General features: G+C 48.4%; 8 protein-coding genes across 8 annotated transcripts; 5 read left to right on the forward strand and 3 right to left on the reverse strand.

Moving 5' to 3' along the window:
• Positions 1–1,016: 1,016 nt before the first annotated feature.
• Positions 1,017–2,614, reverse strand: GGS22DRAFT_160672 (glycoside hydrolase family 43 protein). Its single transcript, XM_047960964.1, has 2 exons — positions 2,481–2,614; positions 1,017–2,303 (listed from the first exon to the last, which is right to left on the reverse strand). Exon 2 carries the CDS (start codon positions 2,290–2,292, stop codon positions 1,261–1,263), a length of 1,032 nt encoding a protein of 343 aa, XP_047820199.1. The 5' UTR covers positions 2,293–2,303; positions 2,481–2,614; the 3' UTR covers positions 1,017–1,260.
• Positions 2,615–8,086: 5,472 nt separating this feature from the next.
• GGS22DRAFT_160676 (acetyltransferase) lies at positions 8,087–9,448 on the forward strand. Its single transcript, XM_047960965.1, has 2 exons — positions 8,087–8,654; positions 8,793–9,448. Exons 1-2 carry the CDS (start codon positions 8,374–8,376, stop codon positions 9,034–9,036), a joined length of 525 nt encoding a protein of 174 aa, XP_047820200.1. The 5' UTR covers positions 8,087–8,373; the 3' UTR covers positions 9,037–9,448.
• A 578-nt stretch (positions 9,449–10,026) lies between these two features.
• On the forward strand, positions 10,027–10,596 carry GGS22DRAFT_187609 (uncharacterized protein; the record flags this gene model as incomplete). Its single annotated transcript, XM_047964616.1, has 2 exons — positions 10,027–10,112; positions 10,368–10,596. The coding sequence occupies 2 exons, from the start codon at positions 10,027–10,029 to the stop codon at positions 10,594–10,596; spliced, it is 315 nt and encodes a 104-aa protein (XP_047820201.1).
• Positions 10,597–10,646: 50 nt separating this feature from the next.
• On the forward strand, positions 10,647–11,986 carry GGS22DRAFT_187610 (alpha/beta-hydrolase; the record flags this gene model as incomplete). Its single annotated transcript, XM_047964617.1, has 2 exons — positions 10,647–11,729; positions 11,822–11,986. The coding sequence occupies 2 exons, from the start codon at positions 10,647–10,649 to the stop codon at positions 11,984–11,986; spliced, it is 1,248 nt and encodes a 415-aa protein (XP_047820202.1).
• A 175-nt stretch (positions 11,987–12,161) lies between these two features.
• Positions 12,162–13,582, reverse strand: GGS22DRAFT_160681 (NAD(P)-binding protein). The gene is made up of 3 exons (XM_047960966.1): positions 13,488–13,582; positions 13,015–13,393; positions 12,162–12,917 (listed from the first exon to the last, which is right to left on the reverse strand). Exons 2-3 carry the CDS (start codon positions 13,132–13,134, stop codon positions 12,255–12,257), a joined length of 783 nt encoding a protein of 260 aa, XP_047820203.1. The 5' UTR covers positions 13,135–13,393; positions 13,488–13,582; the 3' UTR covers positions 12,162–12,254.
• Positions 13,583–13,814: 232 nt separating this feature from the next.
• GGS22DRAFT_128060 (GroES-like protein) lies at positions 13,815–15,643 on the forward strand. Its single transcript, XM_047958387.1, has 4 exons — positions 13,815–14,155; positions 14,230–14,600; positions 14,695–15,115; positions 15,200–15,643. The coding sequence occupies exons 1-4, from the start codon at positions 14,099–14,101 to the stop codon at positions 15,500–15,502; spliced, it is 1,152 nt and encodes a 383-aa protein (XP_047820204.1). The 5' UTR covers positions 13,815–14,098; the 3' UTR covers positions 15,503–15,643.
• A 473-nt stretch (positions 15,644–16,116) lies between these two features.
• On the forward strand, positions 16,117–18,335 carry GGS22DRAFT_160700 (Di-copper centre-containing protein). The gene is made up of 6 exons (XM_047960967.1): positions 16,117–16,680; positions 16,746–16,892; positions 16,955–17,204; positions 17,262–17,449; positions 17,504–17,747; positions 17,806–18,335. The coding sequence occupies exons 1-6, from the start codon at positions 16,577–16,579 to the stop codon at positions 18,127–18,129; spliced, it is 1,257 nt and encodes a 418-aa protein (XP_047820205.1). The 5' UTR covers positions 16,117–16,576; the 3' UTR covers positions 18,130–18,335.
• A 130-nt stretch (positions 18,336–18,465) lies between these two features.
• GGS22DRAFT_160701 (carbohydrate esterase family 1 protein) lies at positions 18,466–19,763 on the reverse strand. Its single transcript, XM_047960968.1, has 4 exons — positions 19,346–19,763; positions 18,926–19,277; positions 18,827–18,867; positions 18,466–18,774 (listed from the first exon to the last, which is right to left on the reverse strand). Exons 1-4 carry the CDS (start codon positions 19,638–19,640, stop codon positions 18,566–18,568), a joined length of 897 nt encoding a protein of 298 aa, XP_047820206.1. The 5' UTR covers positions 19,641–19,763; the 3' UTR covers positions 18,466–18,565.
• Between the last annotated feature and the right edge of the window lie 825 nt (positions 19,764–20,588).

The following is a 20,588-nucleotide window of genomic DNA, read 5'->3' on the forward strand; positions in this document are numbered from 1 at the left end:
TCGTAACGGCAAACATAGCCGAGCAGATAGCGCGTAGGTTCGGCGGCGCACATTCTACGATGTACGTATTGCAGAAGGTTAGGAAGAAGGCGTTCGATGCCCCCATAAGAGCTCTCCCAACGCACAGGCTGGGAATCGAGGTCGATACCATCTGAGTGGTGGACGAGGCGAAGGAGAGGATACAACCCATCCATATTCCGTGTCTGCGACCAAAGTATCGACTGAAAGGGGTGATAAATAGAACGCTAATGATAGTCCCTAGGTTCAAGAACGAGGTTATCAATTGTTGATTAGTAGTTGAAATACCCCAACCCCCTTTCAGTTGAGGATCAGGGTATCCAAAGGTCATTAGAAAGCCGGGCATGCTTTGAAAGGCTCCTACAGCGGTCACATCGATCCCATACTGAGCCATAGCAAAGGCCATGCCAATGCATATCAGACCACACTTCCAGTTCTCCTTGATGCCATCGTTAAGTCGATTTCTGGTGGCCATGATGGAAAACTAGGAGTGATAAGGTTCAGGCTGCATGGAATACAAAATGGGAGATGAAGAACCATTCTCTCTTTTCTATAACGATCTCGGGAAGGTATACACCAGTTTTAGGAAGACTTGTGATCATTGATACATACCACAGCAGGTCATGAGATAAAGTTAAAGCCTGTTACTATTCGGCAGAGATATCTTGGAGTAACACTCATAACATCCATAATGTCCATTATCTCACCGGTAGTGTGATTGGTACACAAGGTTCGAGATAAATTATCGTCAAGTCCCCCTCATCGAGATACTCTCCGGTATTTACCTTCCCCTGAAAATAGACGCCTCTTTTAATATCGGTAGATCAGGTGTAACGTCATAAGGGGATCGAGTAGATCAACCCCATGGGGTAAGTAGCTGCTTCTGCCGTGTGATGAACAGACTCTATCCCCGTCCTCATATCGTGGAAGATTGTACTTCCATGGCACAGGTACTAATAGAGCTATCGCTATTATGAAGATACTATTAACGTTGCCAATAACAGTGGTAGGATAATACGATGAACGCTGTAAAAATTAGTCCTAGGTACGGCTTGGTACAATTTAATATGGAAATCCTGGGAAATCTTGATACAGTCAACACGGCAATTCGACGTCGTCCATGGCACAACGCGACTCTACCTATTCAATAATCAAAGGCCAAGCAACTCGATATTAAACACCAGCCGCCCATCAAATCACACCGTCGCCATAACCAACCTCAGAAGCCACCCTCATCCACCCTTATTCCCCAGGTTTCTCCCCCACAATCCTGCCCTGCGCATCATAAAAAATCTCCTTCACCTTCACAGACCTAAGATGATTAACCCCCTTACTCAACTCACAATCATGATGAAACAACCACCACCTTCCCTGAAACTCCACAATAGAATGATGCGTCGTCCACCCCAACACCGGCTCCAGGATCCTCCCCGCATACGTAAACGGTCCAAACGGACTCGTCCCCATCGCGTACGCCAGGAAATGCGTATCGCCAGTCGAGTAGCTAAAATAGTACGTCTCCCCCCTCTTATGCATCCACGCCGCCTCGAAGAACCTGCGCTCGTGATCGTCCGCTTTAATCGGCTCTCCCGTCTCCGGAGCCAGAATCACCAGATCTCGCACCGGGCCCTCGAACCCGCGCATGTCGTCGCTCAGCTTCGCCACTTTCGGGAACAGCGCCGTAGCATCTGGTCCAGACGGCTCTTGCGCGCCTAGCCATGTCGCGTCGTAGTGCGCGGGTGTGTTACCCCGCTGGTAGCATTGCAGCTGTCCGCCCCACAGGCCCCCAAAATACAGGTACGCGCTCTCGTCAGCGTCGTCGTCGACAAAGGACGCGGGGTCGATGCTGAAGCTGCCGGGGATGGGCTCCGGGTCCGGGGTAAACGGGCCGATGGGCGTGTTGCCTACAGCTACGCCGATCCGAAATACAGACTCCTTGTCACGCGCCGGGAAGTAGAGGTAGTATTTCCCCTTGCGACGCGCGGCGTCGGGGGCCCAGAGCTGGCGGCTTACCCAGGGGACGTCGGCGGCGCTGAGGACGACGCCGTGGTCGGTTACTTTTGGAGGGACCGCGGATGTGGATTCGGGGGATGCGTAGGCGTCGAGGGAGTCGAGCGAGAAGACGTGGTAGTCGACCATGTCATATTGGTCGCCGTTGTCGTTGAAGTGGATGTCTGTCTCGCGGTCGTGCGACGGGTAGATGTATAGCTTGCCGTCGAAGACGTGGGCCGACGGGTCCGCGGTGTACAGGTGTGTTATGAGCGGTGGCGACATTTCGAGTTGATCTGTAAATGTTCAAAATTTTTAACAAAATCTGAATGCTGATTTAAATTTATTGAATCGGAATTGGAATTGGAATTGTTCTGGTACGACTTATAAGCGGAGTGAGGGGATCGTGAGGTGGGGTTCCTTGGTGTTGAGGGGTTCAATGTTGGGGTAAATTCATGGGCACACGACGTAACTTTTTAATTCGAGATAAAACCAATATACATATTAAAATTAGAGGAATTCAAGTCTTTCTTATTTCTCATCCTCCTAATAGCTCATAGCCATCACGCGATTTGTATTGTACCCTCGCATGCGGTGTGTTCACTGGTGGTAAGGGTGATCTTTCTTCTCTGGTCCCGGTAGAATGGGTGTTCGGAACCCCTGAATTTATCCCTATTTAACCGCCCGCCGTCTGCCTTAGCTCCGTTCCACTTCCCAAATACGACATGCGGCTTCAACTCATACTATTCTCGGATGGATGAATATTAAGAGTTTAGTCTGAGATAGGTAACTTGTTAGTGTTCTATGTGACCCAATATGAATTTGATCAACACATGTTATTGACAGAAGTGTTGAATGTTACACATTATCGCATTAAATAATAGGTCTATCTAACTGTCATAATATGTTTCTATACTATTCGTCTTTGGGACGTAATGTTTCATCTATCTACATGATCAATCTTTATCGTGGCAGGTATCTACGCGCTAATAAAAGGGGATATCTAAATGACTGTCGTTCCAAGAATGATACTTCAAACATCTACAACGCCTAATGTAAGTCGTCGGAGAGCATCTTCGTACCTCCCTGGACTATGATCCAGTAACATGCTGGAACCGAATCGGACTTCTCTAAACCGGGCTTCAACATCCCTGACGTATTTCAATACGATCCTAGTTGCGGGTCGCCCGACCTGGCCCGTGCCAGCCTGAAGGGTGGCGTCTCGTCTTAGGGCGGGCGTGGTTTCAACCGAGAAAACTTCGCCTGGAGGAAGTAATTTGGAGCTCATCATACTTGCACGCAAGGTCTTAAGCGCAGCGTAAGCCCACTTGTCTTCCTCCTCGGTAGATCGTGTCGGCCCGTTATTATACCACTTATCAGCCAGACCTGACTGCAGGCCCACCCAAATTCGCCGACGTACTTCTGCTTTTGCCTCGCTATTATCCGTCTTGAACGCCAAAGCTAGGGCCTGGAAATCATGAAGGACGCCTAGTGATAAGTACGGAACAAGATCATTGCCATGCACTGTACTCGTTATCAAGCCCCTGGTCGCTTTTTGTAGACACGGAGACATGGTAGAAGGAGGTCCATAGGCATACACATGAATTGGTCTACCCGATGGTAGACATACGTGAGAAGAGGTTTGCTGAGACTGCCCGTTTGCAAGTAACTTTTGATGCGGCTCGGAAGAAGTAACGAAGCCCGCTCCCGTAGAACTAGGCTCGGCAAGCATAGCTCCAAGTAGCGCCGTGACGGCGCCGCCCAATGAATGTCCACAAAGCACCAGACCATAATCTGAAAATTCTTCAAGAGCCTCCTTAAGTGTCGCTAATACTCTTCCATCTCCTCCGTACAGAAGTCGTCGCGCAGATGCGTGGATGCCTTTGTGGACCTTGTATGGCTTTCCTCTCCAAACGAGGTCGTCGTATTCACACATCATATCGGCGAGGACATCCTCGAAGCCTAGCGTACCACGGCATGATAACACAACAGCTTTAGACTCTTCATCAATAGCGATAGTATGCACGAGAGGAATGCCCGTATCAGTAGATCCGGTAGAATCAGAACCACCTTGAGGATCGACAAACGAAGATAGTAAGATACTATCTGGTGGGAGTTTCGTATGATGCGCAAATGAGCGTACGTCTCGATGTGTTTCGTCCAATCCCTTCAAAACAGGCAGTTCCTTTGTGATGCCCATGAACTTCAAGAAATGCGAGCCGTACGCAGCAGACGCGTAACGACTATATCGTGTAATATTCCTTAGGATATGGAACTGTGGAAACATCCCCTCAACCATACCCGATGACCGTAGAGTATCCACGGCCTCTGAATTACTATAGGCGCCTTTTTGATGAAAGGGCGACAGTGCTAATGAGGCTTGCGAATCCCTAGTTTTAAGTGTATATATGCTTGGACTGTATAAACTGTGATTTTCGGACTTAGTTCTTAGATGACCCCGGGATGGCGAAGGGGGATTTTGTGCACCGGAGGTAGGTCCAGGTTCGGCGCGAGATATACGAATGGAGGGCTCATTCCTACGAAATGCTGGAGACGATGGTCGACTCTCGAATGAGTGTACCGAGAACGTATCAGTCAAAGACACAACTGATTCACGACGCCGGTCGTGTAGCGAGACATAGGTTGTCCGAGATTGCGAACCGTGCAGGCTGGGAATACCCCCAGCACTGCCTAGATCTTTCGAAGTGAAGTGATTCGGACTTCCCCGTTGTGGTGCCCGAGGAGTTTCGCGATATGACAGACTTGAAGATCTGTCCGGGATGATCTCCTTTCTTGATGTGCTGGGCACCTTACTCTGGGAGGTCTTGTTGCTACCCCATGGCGGCTTTATCGACGATTTTGATTTGGTGGCAGTTTGAAGATTCTCGGAGCTCGAATCCCTATTCAGTAAACTGGATCTCTTTTTAAGGACCCCTCGAATGCCACCTTTCTTTTCGGTTGGTTTGACTGTGGGGGACGGCTCGGGCCTTTTAATCGGGAATTTGCTGCTAGTTGGCGAGACAGAAACAGAAACGTGATTTCGTGGTGCGGGTTGCGAGTCCAGCGGTTTTCTGGCGCGTTTCTGATTGGCGATATGCTCGGGGCTTTGCTTGGAAGAGATGGGCGGAGATATACGACCCTTAGTTGAAGTTGAGCTACCTGATGCGTGTCTCATTTGACGAGCCGGGCAGTCGTATCCAAGACTTCCTCTCCGCTTTACTGCAGATGCGAATGTGGGACGATCAACCTTCGGCGGGACAGGTGGGGGTTGATCGGACTGGCGACTAACAAAGCTGGTTGATGAATCTGATTCGCCGTCCTCGACCGCTTCAACCCGAGACTTCATGTCATCATCACCGTCACTGTCCACAGCTGTGCTTCTCACCTTGTTCCGGCTAATCTTATACACAACTCTATAATTGGATCCTTCCTCTTTATCTTCCGGTGTCTTGGAACGTATTTCACTTTTCACGAGGTCGACTCCTGGTAATGATAAAATTGGGACCAGTGGAGCACCCGTGATGTCAACAGTGATCGTCTTAGTTGTAGTGGTCGACGTATTTATAGATACCTGGGCGTCTTTCGGAAGAGATTTTATAATATGTTGTTTGAGTCGGGTCTCGGGTGATTCATCCTCGTCACTACTATCCAATCTGGCACCATGTCGCTCAATTGCCTCGATTAAATCGTCATTGCCACCAGAACCAATTTGTCTTGCATGTCCAGCACCTTGCACTATATGCATGTCTTCATCATCGACATCAACTCGTCTGTCATCATCAAGAAGGACAACATCCCAGATGACTTCCTCTTGACAAAGTCGACGAGACTCATCTTCGATCATCTTCCTACACCAATTCTGCAGATATGCCAGACCACATAATCCAAGCAAAAGGTCGATCACCCCAACTCTTTCTCCTTGTACTCCAGTAGCGGGGTTTTGAAACTCTCGACGAATCAGGGTGATAATGCTTGCGATGGCTCTAGAAGAGTCGGTTGAGCCGAAGAATTGATCCAAAACTGATAGAAAAAGTTGAGATATCTGGGATGCGCTTGATACAGTGGTGCCAGTGATATGAAAGCCAGTCGCAGTCCAAAAGACGATCTGCGACATGGTCTGATGCAAGCTTTCGAGACTCTTCTCTAGAATAGACTCGGCATCTGACCTTCCTAGCTCAGATCGGGTCCTCGACATAACATCCTTCCCAGCCCTACTCAATATCCCCTCCAGAATTCCGCGACTTAGTTCTAGACTCGAAAGTGTGGTGAACTTAGCAGCCCCTAAGCCATAGCTACCGATTAAGGTACCGACACGAAGGGCGAAGGAGGTTGATCTTGCGGCAAAACTGACGGCACTCGCTATTGTACTAGGCAGGAGAGTCCTACCTGGGGCGGATGGCAATAACTCAGACGACGAAAGACGAGCCTCAACAGCTTTGACCGAGTCATCATTTTGATCCTCTTCCGTATTTGCCGACATTTTGACGTCGATGGAGGAGTCGACTTTCGAAATGTATTGGCTGCATTTATTGTATTGAGAATAGGAACGTCTTCAAACGTTTGGTCAATAAGGTACAGGCTGTATCTGTGTATTTGTGTATTTGCTATTGTAGGAGTTAATGGCAGGCTGAGACAAGTTAATCAAGTAAGAAACAGTCTGTGTTCGCTTCTATGGTCGATTTAATGTAAAGTAAAAATGTCTTGAAATTGGGAACGAAGTCAAAAAAGGAGTGTTGAATTAATTCGAGATGACGGATGACAGATGATGATTTGGATTCGGATTTGGAAAATTAAAGATTGGCCGCGCTTCTTAGGTAATTAGAGCATTGGTACCTGTACGTGTACCCGTTACCAGTACCAAAAATCCTTCAAGGTTATGCGCGACAGAAATCTGTTGATGTTACCAGCATAACGTTTCGTTAGCTTAAAACTTACATGTGATAATAATGCGGGGGGTTTTTTCATAGCTAAGTCTAGATCTAATTGGCTCCTGATTGGCTATTAATTGGCCACTTCCAACTGTCGTTACCAAAGTGGCAGAGTGGCAGAGTGGACCCCCCATAGTTTCGCGCTAGAATAGGAAAGGGCGAAAAAGGGGAACGAATAGGTTCTCAACGATTTCCCGACACGGAAACCACGGAGACTTGCATATGCCCAGCGCCGAGAGCGTGGAAACGTGTCTGCATCTCAGACGGTGATCCCTATCTTCCATGCCAATTGACCCAGTTGGCTCCCGATCTAAGATGATAAATAATCGATATTCCTAGTCATTCCAAGCATTTCAGGCATTCCTAGGCAATGAGATAGGATGCAGGAACAAGAGAGCCTCGGCTCTTGTCCACGTCATAACTAAGTCGCGATATTCGTCGCGATATTGACCGAGTCAGTGCCAGTCATCTGTCCGCAATCAATCACTGATTGAATGACACGGAATCGTGGGTCGCCTAAACGTCATCGCATATTATCGTGGTGTTTAACCATGGTCCAGAACTATTAGGGAATATTAGGTATGGTTGGATGAATATTCACAAATGAAATTGTAAATCGGAATGGCAGGATTAAGAAATGGAGACGGACGAGAGTAAGTTTCATATTGAAAATGAAGAGAACGAAAACACGACTTGGCTGCTTGGGAGACTCCGGATTTGCTTATTCGTTCTTGCCTCAAAGGCAGATCCTGTTCATCTTTGCAAGCCTCAAAAACTCAAATGATGTCAGCAGTCGCAGCTGGGAATTTCAGGTTCTTTGAAAGTTGAGGGGACTGCACTGAGTAGGTACCTATGTACCTGCACAATACAGTGGATACAAATCGAGACTTCTATTCTTAGCTCTTTTCAAGCTTTGGGCAGGGTCCGGCTGTTCAGCTCTTATGCAGGCTATGCAGATACTGAGTCGGTTCCAGGGCTATCATTAGGGGTTTTACGGTTTTACCGAAGGCCAGATCCAATCGATTGAGGCTAAGCTTCCTTAAATTTAGGGGCTTTACAAGGAATTACAGGGTACTATGGGTACTACAAGGTACATTGTAATACTGTAGTTTTCATGGTTTCAGGGATGTAAAGAGGGAATTTCTTGCTTCGTATTCTTTATCGTCGATAACACAATAACAACATTAGAGTAATAACGAGAACTGTCCCCTTTAACCTTTCGACCTCTTCTTATTCTACTATCGCCTCAACCAACATTGTCATTCGGATCTCTTCCAACCACTTCATCCTTCACTCCTTCACTCCTGGGTTTCCATTGAGAATCTTGGATCTGTATCCGCTCGTTTCACCGCTAACCAACATTCGCTAATTAACCACTGAAACCAAAACGAGACTTTCGATAAGGCGAACATTGCACAAGATCACAATCACAACCGCAATGGCTGAACAAGGTCTCTTCTCGTCCGACCTCATCTCACCCGAAGTCTCTGCCGCACTCCCTGAAGGCTACACCGCTCGATCTCTACGACTATCCGACTACGATGCTGGATTTCTCGACTGCCTACGCGTTCTGACGACCGTTGGTGAGATTAGCAAAGACCAATTCGCTGAGAGGTATCAGTGGATGTCATCACAGGACACATACTACGTCCTCGTTATTGAGGATGCCGCAAGGGGAAAGATCGTAGGAACGGGAGCACTACTCGTAGAGAGGAAATTGTAGGACATCCCTCTTCTAGACGATGGCACTGTAAATCTTGCGATCTGCGATCTACCTGATCGCGATTCGAGACAAACCTATTTGGATAAGCTTTGATGATTGAGCCAAGATTGCTGACGTAATATTTTCTTGGATAGCATCCATAGTCTTGGCCTGGTCGGTCACATCGAGGACATTGCTGTTGCGAAAGACCAACAAGGCAAGAAGCTTGGTCTTCGTCTGATTCAAGCGCTCGACTTCATCGCCGAGAAAGTTGGTTGCTACAAGACTATCCTCGACTGCAGCGAAGCGAACGAAGGCTTTTACGTAAAGTGCGGCTTTAGGAGGGCTGGACTAGAAATGGCCCATTACTATAACAGTGACAAGAGTAAGGCCCAGTGAGAAGAGTTCAGGCGATTGATATCATTTATACCTACACCAACTGCACGCTACACGGTGCATGTGCTTTTGATACCTCGGCTGACTCCGAGCGTTTGGTAGAGCCGAAGATTTAAGTTGATGAGCCAACCCTCCTTAGAGCGGTCAAAAAACGATAAAAGGGGACGGGACATGGGATATATATACTATTAGAGTTCTGGTACCTGGAAGAAGAAATCCTGTCGTGACAGCACGAGAGCATTCGATACAGGATAGAGTATAGAGGGCCTAGAAAATCAAGACATGTGAAAGAGGGACATGTGATGGAGACCTCCAACAATAGACTTGGATTTCGTCAGTCCGTTACGACGCTGAGTAGAAAACATTCTACCGAACCACATTTTATACTAAGCCCAAAATATCGCCTTCTCCTTCGGGTTGGTGTGTGGTCCGGTAGTGAGCTGGTTGGACGTGATAATACCCATTTGCTCTGAGAATTCCCGAAGCGCGAAACGGTCCCCAGCCAATCCGCACCATCCTTGGCGTCTTACTGCGATGCTTCTACTACACGAGCGAACCCTTGGCTTACTCAGACTGCGACGGGGTGTAGAAACCAGCTTCACGGGCATGATCCTCACTACTCCGCAGGCGCATAGGAATCCTTAGAGGGACATGCTTTTGGTAGGTGCTACATTTAACTCGTCAGACAGACGGCTATAAAGGCCCTGATGCCTCACTCCCGCTCCAAGAAACCTACATAAGTAACACTCTTAGGAACACCGACGATTCATTACGATTCAGTCTCACTTGCATTACCATCATTTCACTATTCCCTTCGCCAAACACATACATCGTATCATATATATTGAGTGCCTGCATATTAAACATCTGTATTTGTCCATCTTAACCTCTTAAAGATTGCATATACACAATTCCCGGACTACACTCGGACATCCCCACCCGTTACGCCTCGGAACGACGGCCTATCTCTCTGTCTTCCGTCTCTTATAAAAAATGGCTCAGCAAAGCAATGTTCAGGCTGTCGACCAGGAACTCCGTAGTGCTCTAATCAGAACCAATATAGCTCTGCTTCAGAGAGAGTAAGTCATCTATTTTTACTAACTTTGAGGAGGAGCGCCTCCCCCACCACAGGCTCTAGTTAAGGGATGGAACAATCATCGCCGTTAAGTGACGGAGGCTTCTGCATATCAGCGGCTAGTCTAACGCAAGGGCATGACCTACGGATGGATGATTCAGCCACGCCGCATCCTTCCCGAATACCTACCCCACATCTATGTCAACACCCTTGAGAATAGGACCATTCGAAAACGAAAAAGTCCACTAATGGCAAATAGGATCCGAGAGAAGAAAGACTGGTACACCACGCGGCGCGTCGTAGTCCGTAAGCGCAACGGTCGTATCCACCTATCCCGGCTCGGGTCACAGCGAAAGCAAAGTCACAGCGGGTACACCTCCGAAGAAGAGGACGAGTCTCAAACCAGCGGCTTCACGCTAATTGATGAGTTGCCATCCTCACGGTCCACCAGGTCCAGTTTTGGATCTGCTACTTCCAACTTCTCTTAATTCCTTACTCTCGGGTAAAGGTAAGGGGTAAAGGGGACGAACCAGACAAGATGGCGCCGAACGCTAGACCCTCGCCCAAGCAGTGGCTTATGGGCGTAGAAGCTTTCGAGAAGCGCATGCCGCACCACACCGGCGTTCGGGCGCTCTGGGAGACCAAGTGGCGCGAACCATGCCGTCGATCTGTATACCCATTCCACGACGGAGCGTTTGAGGACTTCGAGCCTGTGTTTCTTGACTTAATCGCGCGAGATATCAATGATATGAACTCGGCCGAGTTTACCCTAGCTTTCGTGCCCACAGCCAAAGCTCTTGAGAAGCATGCCGATGAGGCCGTAGCGAAAGGGGGTAGTGAGGTCAAAAAGGCGTCGGACCTTTATTTGCGTGCTGCATGCCTTCTAAGAATCGCCCGGTTCCCTTACATCACCGGATTTCCCGGCATCAGCGATACCGTCAAATGGGAGGCCTGGGAGCTCCAAAAAGCAATTTACCGCAAAGCCGGCGCCTTATGGTCTCCCTCACCTTTAATCGAAGTCTCAATCCCACACACCTATGGCCAGGGCCGCGACGGCTCCGTCATCCCAGCATACGTGCGCGTACCCCCAGACTCCAGCGTGAAACACCCCACCGTCATCCTCCTAACCGGCCTCGACGGCTACCGCCCCGACAACACAGCTCGATGCGAGGAATTCCTCTCACGCGGCTGGGCTGCCGTCGTATTTGAGATCCCAGGCACTGCCGATTGTCCCGCAGACTCAGCAGACCCGTCTTCTCCCGACAGATTAATGGACAGCGCATTCTCGTGGATGGCGCAAGACGGCCGCTTCGACATGGCGCGCGTCATGTGTTGGGGCCTCAGCAGCGGCGGATACTACGCCGTGCGCGCGGCGCACACGCATCGCGAGAAGCTCGTCGGCGTCGTGGCGCACGGAGCCGGCACGCATCATTTCTTCGCGAGGGAGTGGCTGGCTCGTGCCGATGGACATGAGTATCCGTTTAAACTCACGCCGGCGCTGGCGGCGAAACATGGTTATGGAGAGGATGTCGAGGCGTATTTGAGCGGTGCGCAGAAGAAGTTTTCGTTGCTTGAGACGGGGGTTTTGGAGTTGCCTAGTGCGAGGTTGTTGCTTGTTAACGTATGTTCCCTCTCCTTTTCTTCTTCATATCACTTAGTTACCTACTTCGTACGTATGATTATATTGTGCGGTAGTACTAATGATGATGATAGGGCATGCATGATGGACTCATGCCGATCGAAGATTCGATCTTGTTGTTCGAGCACGGATCCCCGAAGGAGGCGCGATTCTTCACCGGTGCGCTACATATGGGTTACCCAATGGCGAACTCGTCGGTGTATCCTTGGATGGAGCAGGTTATGGCTTCTACGAAGTGATGTGTTTTATTATGTGTATCAATTACCTATGGATGGGTTTGCATTTTGGCGTTTGTACGGTTTAGAAATTGTAAAATTGTAAAATCGATGGTTTATGTTTATGTCGGTTATGAGAGATGTTATACGGCTCAAATTGTAACAATTCAAAATGAAAACATTCTCTATGCATCTATTACCCAATTGGTTTACATTTCCGTGACTTAACAATTCTCGTAAAAATCTGACCCCATCACCACCCTCCACCCACTCCTTACTCTTCCACTCATTCTCACCTCCCCATCCACCCACCATCAACAACAAGCGTATGCCCACTAACATACGCCCCAGCCCGACTGGCCAAAAACACCGTACTCCCCTTAAAATCCTCCGGACCACCCCACCTGCCCGCCGGTATCCTCGCACTAATACTCGCCGCGCGCTCCGCATCTGCGATCAGCGCCTCGTTCATATCCGTAGCGATATACCCCGGCGCGATAGCGTTAACATTGACCCCGCGCCCCGCCCACGAATTCGCAAACCCCTTCGTCATCTGCATCACCGCACCCTTGCTCGCCGCGTACGCCGGAACGTTCAACCCTCCCTGGAACGATAGCAGACTCGCGTAGTTCACTATACTCCCCCGTCGACCCGTCACTTCTGACTCCGGTAGTGTCAGCATGTGCGCTCCTGCGTCCCGGCATAACGCGAATACAGCGTCCGCGTTTACGCCCATGACGGCGCGGTAGTCGCTGTCGGGGAATACTTCGGGCGCGTGCCGGATTTGAATGCCTGCGCAGTTTACGAGGATCCGGATTGTGTGGCCGTCTGCGACGATTTTGGGGATTAGGCTTGCTACGTCGGTTATGTTGGATAGGTCGGCGGTGTAGATGGTGGCTTTGCGGCCGAGCGCCTCGATGGCGGTTTTAGTCTCGGTTGAGGCTGTGGAACGCTGGTTTAGGGGTTAGTTTCTTTTGTCTTCTTTTTTTCCTTTTTCTTCATGAATTTTTTTTTTTGCTTTGTTGAATCGATTGATGTGATTCCCATACCTGCACTAATATTATGTCGGCGCCCGCTTCAGCCAGCCCGATGGCGACGGATTGTCCGATTCCCCTTGTGCCGCCTGTTATAAGGGCCGTCTCGCCCTTGAGCGAGAATAGTGAGTCTGCCATGGCTTATTTGAAGTTGGTTGGCTGTTGTCTAAGAATACAAGTTCAGGCAACTCAGGAATATGTTTTCCGATATACTCTGTACGTTGCTAGTTTCAATTTTCTACCATTGAGTTCGCGATTGGGTTTCCTATGGTCGATTACCCCTCCAGCGTGGGATGTGACGCTTTTTCTATTTCCGTATTCGGAGCTATACCTTCTATTGAGACTTCTGTAACCCTCCTACGTCAGGGAACTTCTTTACGGGGAAGTTTAAAATATAGTAAGTGCTCCCGCATTTTACGATTAGGGTCAATGAATTGGGCTAAAACCGGCGAAGAGTGGGGATGACCCGAAAAGCTGATGAATTCCTACAGTATGAAGCGCATCGAAAGACCTCTTTTTAGTCTCATGATGTAGACCGGTGATAGCTCGGTCTCCCTCAGTTCCCTTTATTTTTTCACCTAACCTAAGAGCTTTCAGCGGGGTAGATGGAGACGAGATTTGGGGTAAGAGAAATTCATCACGAACCCCATTCCACTCGGCCAGAAACGACTATTTCTACCGAGTCTAGCTTACTTCGCCGGATTTCGACGATCCCAAAAATTCACACCTGTACTAGCTTCTCCCCGCAGTGGACCTTCATTAAGGGGTTTGCGCAGCACATGTAGAACTGGTTGGTGCCCGCAATCTAGAGAAGGTCTAATGGAAGGATATAGGCTTCTATGATTTCTTTTTCTATAATTATACCGAAGCTAGAGTGATTACCTAGGTAAAGCTTGGGTGACGTTAGGTACGTAGGTAACTAGGTGAGCTCCATTGTTGCTTGAAAAATAGCTGTAGTTGACATACTACTTGTGTTTTCTTCATCTGTCAATATTATTCTTTCCAATCAAAGTCTCCCAATTTCTAATTATTTCGATATCAGAAAAATTGAGTAGAGAGGTTATTCGTGTCCTATTGCCAATAATTAGCAATTGAAGCTATCATGAGCGCCACCGAAGTAAAGGCGTCTGTTCTCCACGGAGCAGGAGACCTCCGGGTTGTAAGTCTCCAATGAGGACACCAGAAATGGGAAAGAAAGATGGTAGAGGCATAAGTAATTGACGAGTGTAACAGCAAGTCCGACCACTACCCGATCCTTCGGCGGACGAGGTGCAGATAGCTGTACAGGCAACTGGTCTCTGCGGTTCAGATCTACACTACTTCCGACATTTTCGAAATGGCCAGATCCAAGTACGAGAGCCTCTCACTCTGGGACACGAGTCGGCGGGTGTAGTTGTTGCTGTGCCGGCTACGGGATCTCCCTTTAAGGTCGGCGACCGTGTGGCCCTCGAAGTCGGCTTACCCTGTGAGAATTGCGAATTATGTCGCGAAGGTCGATATAACATCTGTCGTGGCATGAACTTCCGTAGTTCTGCTAAAGCTTTCCCACACGCACAAGGTACCCTACAGGAGAGGGTAAACCACCCCGCAAGGTGGTGTCATAAGTACGTCGATATCTACTACGATCCCCTCTCCAGCACCATACTATCTTGTTATGGTAGTATGACCTTAGACCCCGAGTGCTTACATCTTTTCTAGATTGCCAGATTCTCTAACTCTCGAACACGGCGCGCTCGTCGAACCCTTATCTGTCGCGATGCACGCTAAGGATCGATCAGGACTGAAACAGGGGTCTACGGTATTAGTGCTAGGCGCCGGAGCAGTAGGTCTGCTTTGCGCGGCTGCAAGTAAGGTAGCTGGGGCCAAGACCGTGGTTATAGCGGATATCCTAGAGGACCGTGTCAAGTTCGCCGTCGAGAACGGATTCGCTGACGCTGCGTTTACGGTGCCCATTGTGACGCCGAGGCCGGAAACAATCGAGGACAAACTATCGTATGCGCAAGATGTAGCTGAGAAACTGAAAGCTTTAAAGGTTGAGGATGGGAGTGAGGCTATTGGCGAGGTTGCTACTACGTTTGAGTGCACAGGCGTTGAATCATGCATGCAAACGGCCATATATGTAATACTTCCTCTTACCCCCTTTTCAACCCCTATTTTAGCCCCACCCGTTTCCCCGGACCTCCCGAGTCAGCTAACAGAATAGGCAACACAACCTGGCGGCAAAGTCATGATTATCGGAATGGGCACGCCAGTTCAGACACTTCCTATTTCGGCTGCGTCGCTCAAGGAAGTCGACTTGGTCGGCGTGTTCCGATATGCCAATGCGTATCGCAAAGCTATCGATTTACTCGCAAGCGGGAACCCGTTATTACCCGATGTTCAGAAACTTGTGACTCACAGACTGAAGGGATTAGGGGGCATACCTACGGCTTTTGGTACGGCTGCTAAAGTAAAGGATGAGGAGGGAAATTTGGTGATTAAGGTTATGGTAGATATGACGGAATAGATGTAAAACTTTGCGTACGGTAGAGGGTCTAGTTAAGTTATTTCGATTGTGGAAATGTGAAATGAAGTCCATTCAAACCTTCAACCTCACGTACCTAGTAGTTATATGATCGTTTGAAACAGCTAACTCTCTAGATTGTTCTTCGCATTCTGTATACTTCTTGAAATAATTGCAAGATCCAAATTCCGATCAGTGGTGCCGTTCTAGCAGATTTGTTTTGTATTGCCAACGAAGTCGATTGAGAAGGCCACGAGTTTTAGAACAGCGGTGATTTGACGTGGACTGGTCTGACTATATAGAAATGGTCTTGGAAATTAGATGGGTTCTAATTTATAAAGGCCAGCTTCCCCTCTCGTTGAAGAGTACTTCTAAGGTTGTGATGAGAACGCCGAAGCTATCATAGAATTTAAAAGATTCAGGTTCAGGAGATTGAAATTGGGGGTGCGGGGTGGTGGGTGTCAAGAGTTTGGATTTTAGATCTGACTAAGCCATAACACTCGAAAATGACTAATAGGATTACTAATTAAATCACGTGATTTATTTGAAGATGACCTAATCTAACATATCCATTAGATAAGCTGTCACAGAGTATCTACCTCCTCCATAACTACTGTCAATTATCAACAGTGAACAACCCTCCCATTCAAATAGGGTGATGATCGATCAACTCTTGTGTATCTTCACCTGTACCTGGAGAAGCACGAGTTCACGGTGAAATGTGACTGTTTCAATGACTCAACACGAAAACCATGAGATCGATGAGTTTGAACCAGGTCGTCGAGGGCGATGGTTCGTGTTACGAGTCTCTCTGCCGAACATTTATCTAAGCAGAAATATATTGGGAACAGCTGTCATTGGATGCGTTAATTAAAATTGTCCTAATGCAGATGCGCTTCAAATGCCGTGCGGAGGTGCAAGGTTGAACCCCAGGTCGATTGATTGAGCCGCCATGGGAAATGCGGGCTATATATACCTACCTCTTGGAAGATCTCCCAGCTCCAGAGTTGTTGGAAATGGCCGTTTGGTAAGTCACATCCAAGTTCAGATCTACCTTCGAAAGGTAGCTGCTTCATCATGTGGACGATCGGGAGTGCTCTCCTACTTCCCTCACTCCTCGCCGGAGTCCAAGGCGCAGCGATAGAGGTGCCTCGGAGTGCATATTCATCAAAGATAGAAGTGTAGGTTATAGTCCTCTCCCTCACCGCAGGCTTTGCGTAGCTAGGTTAACTAATGGTAAATCTAGTATTCGCAATCCCGTCTACCCTCTCGATGTCGTCGACCAGCTTGAGGAGGCTACTATGCCTAAGGTTGATGAATGGGTAGCTCAGAAGATTGCTGCCAACACCAACAATAACTGCACATTAGAGAATGCGGCAGTCAGGCGAGAATGGTACGTTTTAGACCTTCACGATACCTACGAAAGTCTTCCGTCAATGCTAATCTGGTTAATAGGAGTGACCTCTCCGAAGAGCAAAGAATTGAGTACACTACTGCCGTGAAGTGCTTGATGAACCTGCCCCCCACGGTAGATACGACAAGGTTCCCGGGTGCCCTGAGCCGATATGATGACTTTGTCGCGTTCCACATGACACATGCCATGCAACTTCACGACAACTTCCACTTATTTGGCGCACACAAGTACTATGTCTGGCTGTTCGAGAAAGCCCTACGAGAGGAGTGTGGTTACACTGGTTACCAGCCTGTATGCCAACCCCAAGATATGACGAATCCCCAGATGTTGTTGCTAATCGTGAGTTAGTATATGAATTACGACCGCTACGCGGAAGACCCATTCAACTCCCCCTTACTGAATGGCAATGCGTCCAGTCTCGGTGGTAACGGCCAGCCGGAGCCGTCGTATAGGGGTGTTCCTCAGCCTGGACGAACCCCCAACATCATCAAGTCTGGCGGCGGTGGCGGCTGCGTCACTGAGGGTCCATTCTCAGAGTGCGTCACATCTCTTTTCTACCAAAAGTGTGTCAAATACTAACATACGAGCAGCATGGTCGTCAGTCTCGGGCCAACCTCCATGTCGATGGGCGGCTCCAGTGTTCCCAAGAACCCGAAAGCAGACGGGTCGGGCAAGAACCCCCGCTGCTTGCGCCGTGATGTGAACCGCGACGCGACTATGGGAGCCAAGGCCGACCGCGCCCTCCACCTCATTAACAATAGCAAGGACATCGACGCCTTCTACAACGAGTTGCTCGGGACCCCGCCTCCCAGGAATGACCCTTACCCCTGGGGAGTAAGTCTCACACTCTTTCCATTCTATTTAAGAGTCAGAACTGACATATTGTGATTAGATTCACACCGCAGGTCACTACGTTGCCGCCGTCGACCCTGGTGGGGACCCGATGACATCGCCCGGAGACCCGCTCTTCTACTTCCACCATACCGCGCTAGACCGTCTGTGGTGGATCTGGCAGATGCAGGACCCGGAGAAGCGCCTCAACGTCGTCCCTAGTGGTGGTATGCCGATGCCCCCCATGATGAACCTGGAGCGACGCGCCGAGGACCCTTCGAATGTCACCGTGGACTTGGAATGGCTTGGTCCTCCGATTAAGCTTCTGGAGGCGCATGAGCAGCTTGGTGGAAACAACGGTTTATTCTGCTACGTCTATGTTTAATCCGGACCGTTACATGGGGCGGATAAGTTGGGTAGCGGCTCGCGATTAGTTCGATGATCACCACAATCGTTGCAGATAGGTATCGTTAGTATTAAGTCAATATCATTATCTCGAGGCACATTGTTTTTTATGATGTAGAAGTAGAGAAATGTTGATGTGAAAAGACAGCAGTACCTAGGGATGAAATGAGAGGTCTTGAAATAGCACTTCAGGTCACATTGATGAGAATCGCACTTCGATGCTTACAGTGTGTGCTCAAAAGGAGTTCGCACGGCTCGACACCCACATATTTCAATCGACCGGATACGTTCTTCACGGCAAAACAATACCTCACATCCTCAACATATCGTTAAATATAGATAACTATAAGCTATGATACATGACTACATATTCCCCATTTTAAGTTTTCCTAAGTAATTGGATAAACCTCTGCCCTTTATGCGATACCGAAGAATGCAAGATCCATCGCCTCGTGGAGGGGCACACTGTGGCCAACTCCCTGTGCACTGTATCCAACAAGCTGTGCGGTCTTCTCATCACCCTCGCCGTAGATGCTCCTGGTGTATCCGCTTTGGGGGGTGTTGGCAGTGTCTGTGGGAGCTGAGAGACCCATAACGTTGGACCATTGCTTCATCGTCTCGGCGTCTATTAAAGAGTCAGTGTTTTGGATTCAGCTTATTAAGGGAGTTGGACATACAGTTAGGGTATCGTAGAGTGCCATCAGCAGATCCGTGCCAGCTAATTCCTTGTCAGATCAAATAATTCAAGTCAATGGCAGTGATATATAGATTCTTACATCTGCATTCTGGGTCGGGGGCCGGTGTAGTCGGGATAGTACGATCGCACGAGGTCGCCCCATTGAGCTGCCGTCTTGGTGGTCTGTCCGTTCGCGCATTGGTTGTTCCATCCAGGAGGGTCCTGGGTAGCGGTGGATCCGGGCACTGCGAAGCATCCGTCGGGAACACCAGAGTAGACAGATCCTGCCTTGAATACATCGGGATAGGCACCGACCAATACGTTCGTCATCATAGCACCAGAGCTAGTTCCAGTCGCGAATGTTCGGTTTGCGTCTCCGCCATACTTTTCCACGGCGTACTTGACCATGTTGGCGATGGTCTGGCTGTCACCGCCGCCATCATGCTTCAGACCTTTTAGACATAGTTAGTAGTGCTTCTACTACATATACACGTTATATATGGGGGAAAGAGATACATACTGGCTTCCGAAGCAACATCGAAGCAGCCACCGCTAGATCTTGAGTTGGGATAGATCAAGATAAAGTTGTGTTGGTCGGCCAAGGGCATGTAATGAGATTCCGTAGAGTATCCTTGAGCTGATCCTTGGCAGTGATGGACTGCCACAACAATAGGAGCCGGAGTCTTGAGAGTCTTTGGCACATAGACGTACATCCCAAGCTTTGTCGGCGTGCCACTAAAGTCATTCACTTTCGTGAGTTGAGCGTTGCCAACAGTGGCAATTGCCAAAGTTGTAAGTGCCGACGAGACCTTCATGTTTCTGTTTCAGTCAAGAGCAGTTATGTCGATAACAATTTTGTATTCTTTGTACTTCTCTACAAACAATCACTTCAGATCCGGTGGGCAAGTTCGAAGGTAAATAAACATTTTCATTCCGCTGATCCATTGAAGCTAATTCTAAGAGTAGTCCAATTTTCCCGGATTTCGCCTTGAGTTGTTCATCCCTTCTGGCTAATATTCGAGTGGATAAATTTATCGCGGCATGGCTCCAACCAAATCGGGAAAGCGGATGTTCGGTTAATCAACATCGTGACATTCTTTTTGCGGAGATGTTGGGGAATAGGTAAGGGTTCCAAGTTGTGAACAGGATACATTTGGGGTTGTTAATATTGAAAAATACAGTTCAAAGGCCTGGAAGTTCCATGTCCTTTACATAAAGCTTCCCGGCTAAGTGTTTGAAAGCTTCTTTGATAGTTAATACCAGGTACCTAGTGTCTTACAAGACGCCGGCTTTCGTTATAGGAGAAACAAATCTGGGGAATGTGATATTGAACCACAGGACTATCTCTTACAGGATCCAATTGCATTTCCCAACTATAGGTAGATTTAAAGCAAGACACAACATAGGTATATTTTCTTTCACAAAACCCGAGTCTACTTTGTCTCAACGTCCCGATGGGTACCTTTCAGTCCAACATAACACAAAATTCTACCGCACAAACCCACCGTGCCAATCAAATAGAAGCGGATATCGCTGTACTTAGAGCTAGATACAATATAGCTACCTAGCTACCTAGGTACCACTGACCCCTTAACCTAACCGTTTCAAAGGTACAACAACCATAGAAACCTTGGAACGGATATCAAACTATTATCTACCTAGGTAGGTAATAAAGTGGAATCTAGAATCTAGATTCATATCCTATAAATAGGACTTGTATAGGTAGGTACCTAGGTATGTGTATCAAAGTGTATTGATTCATA

Source organism: Annulohypoxylon maeteangense, assembly GCF_022496945.1.
Source record: "Annulohypoxylon maeteangense strain CBS 123835 unplaced genomic scaffold GGS22scaffold_6, whole genome shotgun sequence".
Classification (NCBI taxonomy): domain Eukaryota; kingdom Fungi; phylum Ascomycota; class Sordariomycetes; order Xylariales; family Hypoxylaceae; genus Annulohypoxylon; species Annulohypoxylon maeteangense.

Bases quoted from the DNA above. Each gene is read 5' to 3' on its own strand.
- GGS22DRAFT_160672 (XM_047960964.1), bottom strand. From the start codon at position 2,292: ATGTCGCCACCGCTCATAACACACCTGTACACCGCGGACCCGTCGGCC.
- GGS22DRAFT_160676 (XM_047960965.1), top strand. From the start codon at position 8,374: ATGGCTGAACAAGGTCTCTTCTCGTCCGACCTCATCTCACCCGAAGTC. The intron at 8,655-8,792 runs GTAGGACATCCC...TTTCTTGGATAG, and splicing joins CTACTCGTAGAGAGGAAATT to CATCCATAGTCTTGGCCTGG.
- GGS22DRAFT_160681 (XM_047960966.1), bottom strand. From the start codon at position 13,134: ATGGCAGACTCACTATTCTCGCTCAAGGGCGAGACGGCCCTTATAACA. The intron at 12,918-13,014 runs CAGGTATGGGAA...TAACCCCTAAAC, and splicing joins GCGCCGACATAATATTAGTG to CAGCGTTCCACAGCCTCAAC.
- GGS22DRAFT_128060 (XM_047958387.1), top strand. From the start codon at position 14,099: ATGAGCGCCACCGAAGTAAAGGCGTCTGTTCTCCACGGAGCAGGAGAC. The intron at 14,601-14,694 runs GTACGTCGATAT...CATCTTTTCTAG, and splicing joins CCCGCAAGGTGGTGTCATAA to ATTGCCAGATTCTCTAACTC. The intron at 15,116-15,199 runs GTAATACTTCCT...CTAACAGAATAG, and splicing joins GCATGCAAACGGCCATATAT to GCAACACAACCTGGCGGCAA.
- GGS22DRAFT_160700 (XM_047960967.1), top strand. From the start codon at position 16,577: ATGTGGACGATCGGGAGTGCTCTCCTACTTCCCTCACTCCTCGCCGGA. The intron at 16,681-16,745 runs GTAGGTTATAGT...TGGTAAATCTAG, and splicing joins TATTCATCAAAGATAGAAGT to TATTCGCAATCCCGTCTACC. The intron at 16,893-16,954 runs GTACGTTTTAGA...TCTGGTTAATAG, and splicing joins GCGGCAGTCAGGCGAGAATG to GAGTGACCTCTCCGAAGAGC.
- GGS22DRAFT_160701 (XM_047960968.1), bottom strand. From the start codon at position 19,640: ATGAAGGTCTCGTCGGCACTTACAACTTTGGCAATTGCCACTGTTGGC. The intron at 19,278-19,345 runs GTATGTATCTCT...TATGTCTAAAAG, and splicing joins CGATGTTGCTTCGGAAGCCA to GTCTGAAGCATGATGGCGGC. The intron at 18,775-18,826 runs GTATGTCCAACT...ACTCTTTAATAG, and splicing joins CACTCTACGATACCCTAACT to ACGCCGAGACGATGAAGCAA.